This window comes from Hyla sarda, chromosome 2, assembly GCF_029499605.1.
Source record: "Hyla sarda isolate aHylSar1 chromosome 2, aHylSar1.hap1, whole genome shotgun sequence".
Taxonomy (NCBI): Eukaryota; Metazoa; Chordata; class Amphibia; order Anura; family Hylidae; genus Hyla; species Hyla sarda.
In genome coordinates, this window is record NC_079190.1 from 253,057,940 (window position 1) to 253,073,089 (window position 15,150).

The following is a 15,150-nucleotide window of genomic DNA, read 5'->3' on the forward strand; positions in this document are numbered from 1 at the left end:
GAAAACATAGATAGATATATATATATATATATATATATATATATATATATATATATATTTTTTTTTTTTATATATATATATATATATATATATATATATATATATTTTTTTTTTTTATCAACTGGTGCCAGAAAGTTAAACAGATTTGTAAATGACTTCTATTTAAAAATCTTAACCCTTCCAGTACTTATCAGCTGCTGTACTTTCCAGAGGAAGTTCTTTTCTTTTTGAATTTCCTTTCTGTCTGACCACAGTGTTCTCTGCTGACACCTCTGTCCTTTTTAGGAACTGTCCAGAGTAGGAGCAAATCCCCATAGCAAACCTCTCCTGCTCAGGACCGTTCTTAAAATGGACAAAGGTGTCAGCAGAGAGCACTGTGGTCAGACAGAAAGGAAATTCAAAAAGAAAATAACTTCCTCTGGAGCTGATTAGTACTGGAAGGATTAAAGGGGTACTCCGGTGAAAAACTTTTTTTTTTTTTTTTTTTTAATCAACTGGTGCCAGAAATTTAAACAGATTTGTAGATTACTTCTATTAAAAAATCTTAATCCTTCCTGTACTTATTAGCTGCGGAATACTACAGTGGAAATTCTTTTCTTTTTGAAACACAGATCTGTCTGCTGACATCACGAGCACAGTGCTCTCTGCTGACATCTCTGTCCATTTTAGGAACTGCCAGAGTAAAAGGAAATCCCCATAGAAAACATATGCTGTTCTGGGCAGTTCCTAAAATGGACAGAGATGTCAGCAGAGAGCACTGTGCTCATGATGTCAGCAGACAGCTCTGTGTTTCAAAAAGAAAAGAATTTCCGCTCTAGTATTCAGCAGCTAATAAGTACAGGAAGGATTAAGATTTTTTAATAGAAGTAATTTACAAATCTGTTTAACTTTCTGGCAACAGTTGATTAAAAAAAAAAGTTGTTCACCGGAGTACCCCTTTAAGGTTTCTAAATAGAAGTAATTTACAATTCTGTTTCCCTTTCTGGCACCAGTTGATAACATTTTTTTTTCCAGGGGAGTACCCCATTAATGGTAACAATATTCCCTAAAGACAATGGCCTCTTTTAGAATGATGTTCAAGAATGGTTTGAGGAACAAGACAAAGAGTTCAAAGTGTTCATTCGTCCTCCAAGTTCCTCTGATGTTAATCCAATTGGCATGTGTGGGATATGTTAGAAAAACAAAGTTCAGACCATGAAGTCCCCACCTCCCAATGTACAGGACTTACATGATCTGCTACTAACAACTAACATCTTAACTAATGATCTGAGCTATTTTGGAGGTATAAAGACGTACATTAGCCAAGTGGTTCTTATTCTATGGCTGATCAGTGATGGTTCTGGGACCAGAATTGGTCATAGAGAATAACAGTATATAAAAGCAAGGCAACCTGGTGTATATCTTTGGGCACTGTGGGTGATCTCTTCCTAATAGGCTCAAATTGAACAGATTAAACTATTATTGAAGTATTGATGCATAGGATAGCAAGTGACTAGCTTTAGGTTTTAACTGCTCTGGAAAGATGACCTTTATAGTCTAGATTGGTCGTTATGGGCAGCATCACTCTTTTCCTTTATATTCTGGTTTAGAAGCTATTCCTCATTGTCTGTGCTCTGTGCACTCAATTTATGTCCTTGACAGTACCTAAGGTGAAAAGATGTATTTCACCTCAGTACAGACAAAAATCTCCAACTCGTACAGATCCAGAGCAGCGTGGTTTTAGCTTCATCTTCCCAGTGGAAGACGTACCATGCATATTTAATCACGCAAGCATTATACCCAGAAGGGGAAATGATTCATGTTTTGCACCAGAAAACATACATCTAGGGCCCTGTCTTGAAGGCTGTACATTGAAGACTAGAATTTAAAGTGAGGTACATGAATTGTGTTCTTTATTTGTGCACCTATTAGCTAATTAGGATTTCTCCAGGAAGGGGCAGATTTACTCTATCGTGCAGGGCTTAGCAAGCAGCTCTCCGTCCCTCCGATGCACTATTAAAGGGGAAAGCTTTCCAAATTAGCATTATTTTTCTGATGATGTCAAACTCAGTTTCATCAGCATTTCTGAATTATGAAATAGAGAGAAGGTTAGACTTTCATTTGTCAAACCAGATAAAAAGAATGTACGTTCTTCCAAGGTCCGCTTTATAAGACCTTGATACTGAAACTGAGACAAATACTTCTTGTAGTATCTGAAATCTATGGCACTCATGGTGACTTTAGCTGTGTGGACTCCATATGATGATATTATCCGGCCAAATATTGGCTTCAGAATGACAGCATGGTACAGCAGTTTTATTTGGATCCCTTTAACGGCATTTCACTGGACTTTGGTACAATTATATTGACACCATATAATGTTATAATAGAGACAATGTACAATGCATAGTTATAACCTAGTGTTAAAATAAAATAAATCTTTGCTAGCAAAAGGAAAACTAAAATATAATATTATATACGTGTTCAGACCCTTTAGGGTGCGTTCGCACCTGGCAGCAGCGGGAAATACGCTGCGTATTCCTTCCTCACTATACACACAGGGCTTTCTGGCGGCAGCCCAATGCGTGTAGTGAGCCGGCGTGACTGTGACGCCTCCGCCTCCAAAACTCACTACACGCATAGGGCTGCCACCGGAAAGCCCTGTGTGTATATTGAGAAAGGAATACGCAGCATATTTCCCGCTGCTGCCGTAAATTTTGTGCAGCGTGAAATACGCTGCGTATACGCCAGGTGGGGATGCACCCTTACTCAGTATTTAGTTGAAGCACATTTGTCAGTGATCACAGCCTCCAATCATTTTGGGTATGATGCCACAAGGTTTGCACGTCAGAATTTAGGGATTTTCTGCCTTTATTTTCTGCAGTTCCTCTCAACCTGCTCAGTCAGGTTGGGGACCATTAGTGGATGGCCATTTACAGTTGTCTCTAAGCTGCTCCTGTGTTGTCTTGGCTGTGTGCTTATGGTCATTGGGGGAGATTTATCAAAGCTTGTGCAAAGGAAAGGTCAACCAGTTGCTCATAGCAACTAATCCGATTGCTTGTTTCATTTTTGAAAAGGCCTCTGAAAAATAAAAGAAGCAATCTGATTGGTTGCTATTGACAACTGGTAAACTTTTCTTCAACACAGGTCTTGATGAATCTCCCCCATTGAAAGGTGAACCTACAGTACAGTCCAGTCTCAGTCTAACTTCATTCTTCCACCACTATGATTCACTGTAGGGATGGCATTGGGCATATGATAGGTAGTGCCTGGTTTCCTCCAGACATGACAATTAGAATTGAGGCCAAAAAGTCCAATCTTGGTTTCACCAGAACTGAGAGTCTTGTTTGTCACAGTCTGAGAGTCCTGTAGGTGCTTTTATGCAAACTTCAGGTGGGCTTTTGTGTTTTTTTTTTTTTTTTTTTTTTTTACTGGGGAGCTTCTTTCTTGGCACTCCATAAAGCCCAGGTTTGTGAAGTGCCGGAGTGATGGAAGTTTCTTCCATTTGCATGCAGGATGTTTGGAGCTCAACCAGAGTAACCATTGGATTCTTGATCACCTGTTTTACCAAAGCCCTTTCCCCCAAATACTTAGTTTGGGGGGGGGGGGGGAGCAAGCTAAAGACTCAAGACAGTTTTTTTTTTTACCCTTTTTCAGATCAAGGGCTTCTAGACTTTCCGGTCTTTAGGCTCTACAGGCAGTTCTTACCCCCTTATTGCTTGTTTTTTTCTCTGATATATATTGTCAGCTGTGAGACCTTATATAGACAGGGCTGTGACTTTTAAAATCCTGTTCAATCACCTGTACCACAGGTGACTCCAATCAAGACGTAGAAACATCTCAAAGAGAAATGGGGGTCCTGGGAGCTTAAGTGTCATAATAAAGGGTCTGAATATCTATGTCAATTACATTTTCCCTTTTTAATAGATTTGCAAAAATTCCTAAAGTTACGATTTCACTTGGTTATTATGGGGTATTGAGCGCAGAATGATGGGAAAAAAGGCTGTAAAAACAAATGTGAAAAAAGTAAAAGGGTCTAAAAACTTTCCAAATGCATTGTAATATATTGTTGTTGATTGTCAGAATAAGACTTGGATCCTTTGTAGCATTTACCAGTTCATTGCTTTAAGAAGGGTAGTACCTGCCTTTCAAGCATTGCATTTACCACAGATGTCTTTATTCCATGTGACAAAAGTAATAAGAAAAGCATTTGACCCATTTGGATGTCCACTATTATTGCATTCTGAATAGTTTCTGATCTTTATCTCTTTGGCTCTGTAGCTATTTCCAGCTGTAACTTTTTTTCATACGGCACCAAAAACTTCCATTTTATGAATTTTTGGGGGAATCTGCCATTTTTTGTGTTTTATATCTTTGGGTTTCATCTTTATGGTATCACCATGCTGTACAAATTACATGGTAAAGGGGTATTCCAGGAAAAAACTTTTATCAACTGGCTCCAGAAATGTAAACAGATTTATAAATTACTTCTATTAAAAAATCTTAATTCTTTCAATAATTATCAGCTGCTGAAGTTGAGTTGTTGTTTTCTGTCTGGCAACAGTGCTCTCTGCTGACATCTCTGCTTGTCTCGGGAACTGCACAGAGTAGAAGAGGTTTGCTATGAGGATTTGCTTCTAAACTGGGCGGTTCCCGAGACACATGTCATCAGAGAGCACTTAGACAGAAAAGAACAACTCAACTTTAGCAGCTCATAAGTACTGAAAGGATTAAGATTTTTTAATAGAAGTAATTTACAAATCTGTTTAGCTTTCTGGAGCCAGTTGATATATATAAAAAAGTTTTTTCCTGGATAACCCCTTTAACTTTAATTTGTGGGTCAGTACAATGACAGCGATACCAGAATTATGCACAATAAAACACTTGTCGTAGTAAATAAAACACTTGTTTTAATCATTTTTTATTCCTTTTGTTCAGATGCAAAATGTCCAAAAAATAGCAATTGTGGCATTATCGAATGTGTCGGCAGATAAGAACCATTTAGCCCATCTAATCTGCCCAATAATCTGAATCCTATGAATAGTCCCTGGCCCACGCATAGTTTTTTTTATTGTTTAGGTTGTTTTACAGATGCATCAATACAAATGTATTTTGTTAATTATTACTTTTATTATTTCCGACATAAAAGAACTTAAAAATGTTTTGCCAGAGGCCGCGCCTTTAAGGCATACAAAGTTAATATACCTGTTAAACGTTATCAGGCCCGCAGATGACATGTAAACCCCCCACAAGACACAATGGTGGGGTGCCAATGTGGTGACACACCACTTAGGTGCCAGCTTTGTCTGCTATTGGCATTCAATATAAGATGGTTTGATAGGGGATTTGATGTATATTGTCTTTAAGCATGCAGTATAAGTGATTATTTGGGAGATCCATTCTTGACAACCAACCTGTTGAACCATGACCTTCTGACTGAAGGAGTAACAATGTACTAGCAGCAATATTAGGTACTGCATAGGGGCGTAGCTATAGAGGTAGCAGAGGTGGCAGTTGCACCGGGACTCTGGTTCCTAAGGGGGCCCCAAAGTACATCTGCCCCATAAGAGACCAGTATTATAATTGGCATATGGGGCCCTGTTTTATATTTTGCATCGGGGCCCAGAAGCTACAAGCTATGCCTCTGGTACTGGACCATTGCCCCGTTGGCTTAACTGGGGCAACACTGCAGTACCTTGTACCCCTGCTACTTCTAGTACAGTTATGCTAGGCCAAGTGCTAATTAACATGGAGAAGGCTACAGCACAAGCGATGGGACCCTTCCTAAAAGCTAATTGCAGGGTGCAAGAAGTTTGATCCCCGCGGATCAAATATTCATGGCCAAACCCAAACATAGGCCATCAATTTACAAGGCTGGGTAACTCCTTTAAACAAAATATTGTTGTCGCTTTTGGATACCAGCCACTGAAATATTTTGCTATTTTACCAGCTCCTGTTGGAGATAACGCTTTAGAGTTTCAGACGCTGTGCTACTCTTTCCAGATGAACATACTTGTACAGCTCTTTTGTCACCTCCTCTGGAGTTTCCTTTGATCATAGCACTTTGTCCTTGTAGGAACTGTGGGGTCACTCTTGTGCCAAGGTTCAATATGTAGAGAGGATTTGATGAAGAATCCGGGCTGGCTATCTCAAACCAGCTGAATGTATTATCTATTAAAGTGTGTTACTTCATTACTTAAATAACTAAGGGGCAATTACTTTCTATTCAAGGTCACTAGTTTGGTAGGTTACTTCATTTTGATTTTCTATTATAAAGATATCTATATTCATAAGATGCGAAATTGCAAAGTGCACTTACTTGCTGTCAGATATTTCAATTCCTACAATCTTCCAAACTTATTTCCTGCTCAACCCAAGTTATTTATGAATATTATAGCATGAGTCCTTAGTCAATGACCTTTTTTTCTTTCCTTTTTTAAGGTGAAGATGAACAGGAAGAGAATCAGAAGGTCAAAACCCAGAGGCCACGATCTGCAGATGAGCCTGCTATCTACATGGCACAGACAGGTGAGATGAAGCCTACAATGTTTTACAATATTACGACTTTGTATTAATGTCTTAACAAATATATGTTACATGCAATTCAATGCAGTGTAATCTGGATCACGAGATAAAGATATTTCTTTGTATAGACTGTATTAATGTAGAATGCTATATGTTGATCGTCAGGCAATGAATCATAATTACTGTATAATAATAATATTAATGTATAAAAAAAAATTAAGACCAATAGGCAATCCAACAGCCATTAACAGAATAAAAGAGAGAAATAATAAAAATGTTTAGCTAAAATGAGATGGAATACAAGGTAAAGAAACATAGGTTAAAAAAAACCTGCTGAAGAACAACAGCACTCTGAATGAGACAGCACTTAATAAAGCATTACTGTCATTTAACCCCTTAAGAACAGGGCTTTTTTTTTTTTTTTTTTTTTTTCCTCTTTGCCTTTTAATACTCATAACTGTTTTATAGTTGTTAGCTACACATTCATATAAGGGCTTGTTTTTTAAGGGACTAACTGTACTGTAATGATTTCCTCATAATTTTTTTTTTCATTAAACATACTTTATGAGGTGAGATGAAATTGAAAAAAAATGCAATTGTGCAAATTTGGGGGCTTTTTTCTAAAGGTGAGATATTTTAGGGGTTGTACTGCGTTGATTCATGAAATCTGCGCTCTATTGAGAAAGCCTGCCCCAGAAGGCTCTATCAATTGGAGCAGATCGGCAGCCAAAGAAACTCAGGTAAGAGCTCCAGCTGCCAGGACAAGGGATCTCCTGACAGCACCGTACCCCCAACTGTACTTGTAACCTGCATTTGAATGCCATTGTCAAATTTGACAGCGACATTTAAAGTGTTAATAGCCGGCTACGTCAATCATGTCAGCTATTAGCTTTGGCCCCCAGCTACTTAAAATAGTTGGAGGTTGCCAGGTATTGAGCGGACTCGAATCAGGAGCCCTCAGGAGGTCCTTACAGCCCAACTCTCTCCCTTCCACACTCCTGGCTGTGATCTTCTGCTGCAGTACAGCCTGGGGAGACCATCATGTGAGGGTCCCTAGAAGTTTTACTACAGAAGAAGATCATAGTGAGGAGCCTGGAGAGACCATCATGTGAGGGTACCTAGAAGTTTTACTACAGAAGAAGATCATAGTGAGGAGCCTGGAGAGGTAAAAGCTCTGTCCCCACAGAATACAGTAAGCAGCCACTATATGGTTCCTGAGGGGTTAAGTAGCGATTGTTACGCCGAGCGCTCCGGGTCCCCGCTCCTCCCCGGAGCGCTCGCAACATTCTCGCTACGGCAGCGCCCCGGTCAGATCCACTGACCGGGTGCGCTGCGATACCGCCTCCAGCCGGGATGCGATTCGCGATGCGGGTGGCGCCCGCTCGCGATGCGCACCCCGGCTCCCGTACCTGACTCGCTCTCCCTCGCTCCTGTCCCGGCGCGCGCGGCCCCGCTCCCTAGGGCGCGCGCGCGCCGGGTCTCTGAGATTTAAAGGGCCACTGCGCCACTGATTGGCGCAGTGGTTCCAATTAGTGTCTTCACCTGTGCACTCCCTATGTATACCTCACTTCCCCTGCACTCCCTCGCCGGATCTTGTTGCCCTTGTGCCTAGTGAAAGCGTTCCCTGTGTGTTCCTAGCCTGTGTTCCAGATCTCCTGCCGTTGCCCCTGACTACGATCCTTGCTGCCTGCCCCGACCTTCTGCTACGTCCGACCTTGCTTTTGTCTACTCCCTTGTACCGCGCCTATCTTCAGCAGTCAGAGAGGTTGAGCCGTTGCTAGTGGATACGACCTGGTTACTACCGCCGCAGCAAGACCATCCCGCTTTGCGGCGGGCTCTGGTGAACACCAGTAGTGACTTAGAACCGGTCCACTAGCACGGTCCACGCCAATCCCTCTCTGGCACAGAGGATCCACCTCCTGCCAGCCGGCATCGTGACAGTAGATCCGGCCATGGATCCCGCTGAAGTTCCTCTGCCAGTTGTCGCCGACCTCACCACGGTGGTCGCCCAGCAGTCACAACAGATAGCGCAACAAGGCCATCAGCTGTCTCAACTAACCGTGATGCTTCAGCAGCTACTACCACAGCTTCAGCAATCATCTCCTCCGCCAGCTCCTGCACCTCCTCCGCAGCGAGTGGCCGCTTCCAGCCTACGACTATCCTTGCCGGATAAATTTGATGGGGACTCTAAGTTTTGCCGTGGCTTTCTTTCACAATGTTCCCTGCACTTGGAGATGATGTCGGACCAGTTTCCTACTGAAAGGTCTAAGGTGGCTTTCGTAGTCAGCCTTCTGTCTGGAAAAGCCCTGTCATGGGCCACATCGCTCTGGGACCGCAATGACCCCGTCACTGCCTCTGTACACTCCTTCTTCTCGGAAATTCGAAGTGTCTTTAAGGAACCTGCCCGAGCCTCTTCTGCTGAGACTGCCCTGCTGAACCTGGTCCAGGGTAATTCTTCCGTTGGCGAGTACGCCATACAATTCCGTACTCTTGCTTCTGAATTGTCCTGGAATGATGAGGCCCTCTGCGCGACCTTTAAAAAAGGCCTATCCAGCAACATTAAAGATGTTCTGGCCGCACGAGAAATTCCTGCTAACCTACATGAACTCATTTATCTAGCCACTCGCATTGACATGCGTTTTTCCGAAAGGCGTCCGGAGCTCCGCCAGGATATGGACTTTGTTCGCACGAGGTGTTTTTTCTCCCCGGCTCCTCTCTCCTCTGGTCCTCTGCAATCCGTTCCTGTGCCTCCCGCCGTGGAGGCTATGCAAGTTGACCGGTCTCGCCTGACACCTCAAGAGAGGACACGACGCCGCATGGAGAATCTCTGCCTGTACTGTGCCGGTACCGAACACTTCCTGAAGGATTGTCCTATCCGTCCTCCCCGCCTGGAAAGACGTACGCTGACTCCGCACAAAGGTGAAACAGTCCTTGATGTCAACTCTGCTTCTCCACGTCTTACTGTGCCTGTGCGGATATCTGCCTCTACCTTCTCCTTCTCCACTAAGGCCTTCTTGGATTCCGGATCTGCAGGAAACTTTATTTTGGCCTCTCTCATCAACAGGTTCAACATCCCAGTGACCAGTCTCGCCAGACCCCTCTACATCAATTGCGTTAACAATGAAAGATTGGACTGTGCCGTGCGTTACCGCACGGAACCCCTCCTAATGTGCATCGGACCTCATCACGAAAAAATTGAGTTTTTGGTCCTCTCCAATTGCACTTCCGAAATTCTCCTTGGACTACCATGGCTTCAACGCCATTCCCCAACCCTTGATTGGTTCACAGGAGAGATCAAGAGCTGGGGTACCTCTTGTTTCAAAGACTGCCTTAAACCGGTTCCCAATACTCCCTGCCGTGACCCTGTGGTTCCCCCTGTAACCGGTCTCCCTAAGGCCTATATGGACTATGCTGACGTATTTTGCAAAAAACAAGCTGAGACTTTACCTTCTCACAGGCCTTATGACTGTCCTATTGACCTCCTCCCGGGCACTACTCCACCCCGGGGCAGAATTTATCCTCTGCCCGCCCCTGAGACTCTTGCTATGTCTGAGTACATCCAGGAAAATTTAAAAAAGGGGTTTATCCGCAAATCCTCCTCTCCTGCCGGAGCTGGATTCTTCTTTGTGTCCAAAAAAGATGGCTCCCTACGTCCTTGCATTGACTACCGCGGACTTAATAAAATCACGGTAAAGAACCGCTACCCCCTACCTCTTATCTCTGAACTCTTTGATCGCCTCCAAGGTGCCCACATCTTTACCAAACTGGACTTAAGAGGTGCTTATAATCTCATCCGCATCAGGGAGGGGGACGAATGGAAAACGGCATTTAACACTAGAGATGGACACTTTGAGTATTTGGTTATGCCCTTTGGCCTGTGCAACGCCCCTGCCGTCTTCCAAGACTTTGTTAATGAAATTTTTCGTGATCTCTTATATTCCTGTGTTGTTGTGTATCTGGACGATATTCTGATTTTTTCTGCCAACCTAGAAGAACACCGCCAGCATGTCCGCATGGTTCTTCAGAGACTTCGTGACAATCAACTTTATGCCAAAATGGAGAAATGTCTGTTTGAATGTCAATCTCTTCCTTTCCTAGGATACTTGGTCTCTGGCCAGGGACTACAAATGGACCCAGACAAACTCTCTGCCGTCTTAGATTGGCCACGCCCCTCCGGACTCCGTGCTATCCAACGTTTTTTGGGGTTCGCCAATTATTACAGACAATTTATTCCACATTTTTCCACCATTGTGGCTCCTATCGTGGCTTTAACCAAGAAGAATGCCAATCCTAAGTCATGGCCTCCTCAAGCGGAAGACGCCTTTAAACGGCTCAAGTCTGCCTTTTCTTCTGCTCCCGTGCTCTCCAGACCTGACCCATCTAAACCCTTCCTATTGGAGGTTGATGCCTCCTCAGTGGGAGCTGGAGCGGTTCTTCTACAAAAAAATTCTTCTGGGCATGCTGTTACTTGTGGGTTTTTTTCTAGGACCTTCTCTTCGGCGGAGAGGAACTACTCCATTGGGGATCGAGAGCTACTGGCCATTAAATTAGCACTTGAGGAATGGAGGCATCTGCTGGAGGGATCAAAATTTCCAGTTATTATTTACACCGATCACAAGAATCTCTCCTATCTCCAGTCTGCCCAACGGCTGAACCCTCGCCAGGCCAGGTGGTCTCTGTTCTTTGCCCGGTTTAATTTTGAAATTCACTTTCGCCCTGCCGACAAGAACATTAGGGCCGATGCTCTCTCTCGTTCCTCGGATGCCTCGGAAGTAGAGCTCTCTCCGCAACACATCATTCCTCCTGACTGCCTGATCTCCACCTCTCCAGCCTCCATCAGGCAAACTCCTCCAGGGAAGACCTTCGTCTCTCCACGCCAACGCCTCGGAATCCTCAAATGGGGTCACTCCTCCCATCTCGCAGGCCATGCGGGCATCAAGAAATCCTTGCAACTCATCTCTCGTTTTTATTGGTGGCCGACTCTGGAGACGGATGTTGTTGATTTTGTGCGGGCCTGCACTATCTGTGCCCGGGATAAGACTCCTCGCCAGAAGCCTGCTGGTCTCCTTCATCCTCTGCCTGTCCCCGAACAGCCTTGGTCTCTGATTGGTATGGACTTTATTACTGACTTACCCCCATCCCGTGGCAACACTGTTGTTTGGGTGGTCGTTGATCGATTTTCTAAGATGGCACATTTTATTCCTCTTCCTGGACTTCCTTCAGCGCCTCAGTTGGCAAAACAATTTTTTGTACACATTTTTCGTCTTCACGGGTTGCCCACGCAGATCGTCTCGGATAGAGGCGTCCAATTCGTGTCAAAATTCTGGAGGGCTCTCTGTAAACAACTCAAGATTAAATTAAACTTTTCTTCTGCTTATCATCCTCAATCCAATGGGCAAGTAGAAAGAATTAACCAGGTCCTGGGTGATTACTTACGGCATTTTGTTTCCTCCCGCCAGGATGACTGGGCAGATCTTCTACCATGGGCCGAATTCTCGTATAACTTCAGAGTTTCTGAATCTTCTTCCAAATCCCCATTTTTCGTGGTGTACGGCCGTCACCCTCTTCCCCCCCTCCCTACTCCCTTGCCCTCTGGTTTGCCCGCTGTGGATGAAATAACTCGTGATCTTTCCACCATATGGAAAGAGACCCAAAATTCTCTCTTACAGGCTTCTTCGCGCATGAAAAAGTTTGCCGATAAGAAAAGAAGAGCTCCCCCCATTTTTTCTCCCGGAGACAAGGTATGGCTCTCCGCTAAATATGTCCGCTTCCGTGTTCCCAGCTACAAATTGGGACCACGCTATCTTGGTCCTTTCAAAATCTTGTGCCAAATTAATCCTGTCTCTTACAAACTTCTTCTTCCTCCTTCTCTTCGTATTCCTAATGCCTTCCATGTCTCTCTTCTTAAACCACTCATCATCAACCGTTTCTCTCCTAAACTTATTTCTCCCACTCCTGTCTCCGGTTCTTCGGACATCTTTCCCGTAAAGGAGATACTGGCCTCCAAAAAGGTCAGAGGAAAAACCTTTTTTTTGGTTGACTGGGAGGGCTGTGGTCCTGAAGAGAGATCCTGGGAACCTGAGGACAATATCCTAGATAAAAGTCTGGTCCTCAGGTTCTCAGGCTCCAAGAAGAGGGGGAGACCCAAGGGGGGGGGGTACTGTTACGCCGAGCGCTCCGGGTCCCCGCTCCTCCCCGGAGCGCTCGCAACATTCTCACTACGGCAGCGCCCCGGTCAGATCCACTGACCGGGTGCGCTGCGATACCGCCTCCAGCCGGGATGCGATTCGCGATGCGGGTGGCGCCCGCTCGCGATGCGCACCCCGGCTCCCGTACCTGACTCGCTCTCCCTCGGTCCTGTCCCGGCGCGCGCGGCCCCGCTCCCTAGGGCGCGCGCGCGCCGGGTCTCTGCGATTTAAAGGGCCACTGCGCCACTGATTGGCGCAGTGGTTCCAATTAGTGTCTTCACCTGTGCACTCCCTATGTATACCTCACTTCCCCTGCACTCCCTCGCCGGATCTTGTTGCCCTTGTGCCTAGTGAAAGCGTTCCCTGTGTGTTCCTAGCCTGTGTTCCAGATCTCCTGCCGTTGCCCCTGACTACGATCCTTGCTGCCTGCCCCGACCTTCTGCTACGTCCGACCTTGCTTTTGTCTACTCCCTTGTACCGCGCCTATCTTCAGCAGTCAGAGAGGTTGAGCCGTTGCTAGTGGATACGACCTGGTTACTACCGCCGCAGCAAGACCATCCCGCTTTGCGGCGGGCTCTGGTGAACACCAGTAGTGACTTAGAACCGGTCCACTAGCACGGTCCACGCCAATCCCTCTCTGGCACAGAGGATCCACCTCCTGCCAGCCGGCATCGTGACAGCGATGCTGTGCATCTGTGCATCTACTAAGCTGTGCGCTACTTACCCCTTCCCTGCTGGACCCGGGCGGATCAACCCAGCCCAGCGAGTAGGTAGGTAAGTAAATAGCAATCTATAAAGATTGCTGTTTACTGTCTGGTCCCAAAAGAGTTTAATAGCACTGATCATGGAATCCTGTCATTAAAGTGATGGGGGTCCAGGCTCCTTTACAGTACATAGCTGGGCTTTATGCAGTGTTGTATAATGTATGGCCAGTGGAGGTAAGTGGCGATACTACGTGCATCACTACTTCCCTAATTACACAGCAAAACTGTGTGCGGTCAGGGGTCAGTAGGGTGGGATTTGACCAATTTTGTGTGATCATAAATGATGCACAAAAGCGTACACCACTGAGACATGCGCGCATTACCCAATTGGCACACATGTTCTTCCCCTGCTTATATAATGAAGGTCCTGTTACAGCCTGTATTATAGTCTACAGCTGCATTCACATTTCTGCAGGCTTCAGAGTAGAAATCGCTTGCTTTCTTGTTGACTAAGTGTTGGCACAAAGCATGCACTGATGATTTGCATTCCGGAAAGTGACATCTTCATGCCAGGCAATGTACTGTACAGTAATCTAATGTAGGAACAAATGACTGCTTTACCACATAGTATAGGCTCAGCTGAGCTTTTAAGGATGTGTACGATAACTTATTTCTAGACTGTTTCCAATGACAACCAGAAGAACTGTGCAGGCAGTCCTGGATTGTAATAGAGGCTGTAACTCATCATAAGACAATACCGTCACAAAGTTTAGAAACTTTTTCTGTCAATTATATAACCTGTTAGTGCTCAGAGCGGGAACAAAAACTATTTTCCCAGACAGTTATTTATATATTACCCCTTAGTGACCAAACCAATATGAGCCTCATTGTCCAGTTCTCTTCATTTTTACATTGTCGCATTCTAACAATTATACCTTTATTTTTAGTTTGTGCCATATGAGGACTTACCGTATTTTGTTTTGTTTTTTTGCAGGACTGAATGTACTTTTTAATATCACCATTTTGGGGTACATATAACTTACTGATCATTTTTTATTATTATTTGAGAAGACAAATTGCTATTTTATCTTTAACTTTATGTATTAAAAATTTAGCCCAATCAATGTTTAATAAAAACACCATTATAATTTTATTCTCTAGGTCAGTACGATTATGGTAATGCCAAATTTATATTTTTGTTGTTGTTTTTAATGTTTTAGAAGTTTGGCACAATAAAACTACTCATCTGTTTTTAATTTTTTAAATTTTTTTATAGTTGGGTATCTTTTCATGCACACACAACATTTAATCACTATCTTTTGCTTTCTTGTGGAGGCGCATTAATAAAATACCGCCATTTTTGCATTGTTTATCCAGGGTAAATAATTATATGTTTTTAGGCAATCGATATCGAGATGGCAGTACTAAATATATATAGTTTTTTTTTTAAATGATGGTATGTTTTATACAAAAATATATTCTTTAATGGAAATTATTGGATTTTATGTTTGATGTGTTGGGGTTAATATTTAATTAAACTTTTTATTTTTATTTTAACTAGTCCCTTTTCACCAACAAGCTTCCGATTGCTCATGTAACACACTGATAGCATTGCATACAGCCATTGGATACATTGTTGATGGAGTCACAGAGCTCGACAGATTCCTTACAGTCATGATATGACCACAGCATGTAGGGTGGTAAACTGCCAGAATCGGAGGGTCGGTCCAGGTAGTTAGTGCTGGAAGCCCAGC

The 15,150-nt window shown here is 43.9% G+C and overlaps 1 protein-coding gene across 8 annotated transcripts in view; it reads left to right on the forward strand.

Moving 5' to 3' along the window:
* Window positions 1-15,150, forward strand: part of ADGRB2 (adhesion G protein-coupled receptor B2) — a 571,730-nt gene that overhangs the window by 364,753 nt on the left and 191,827 nt on the right. For all 8 annotated transcript variants that reach the window (XM_056556966.1, XM_056556965.1, XM_056556968.1 and 5 more), the window contains one exon: window positions 6,421-6,507. In XM_056556966.1, the coding sequence (XP_056412941.1) occupies window positions 6,421-6,507 (87 nt within the window). The remainder of the gene's footprint in view (window positions 1-6,420; window positions 6,508-15,150) is intronic.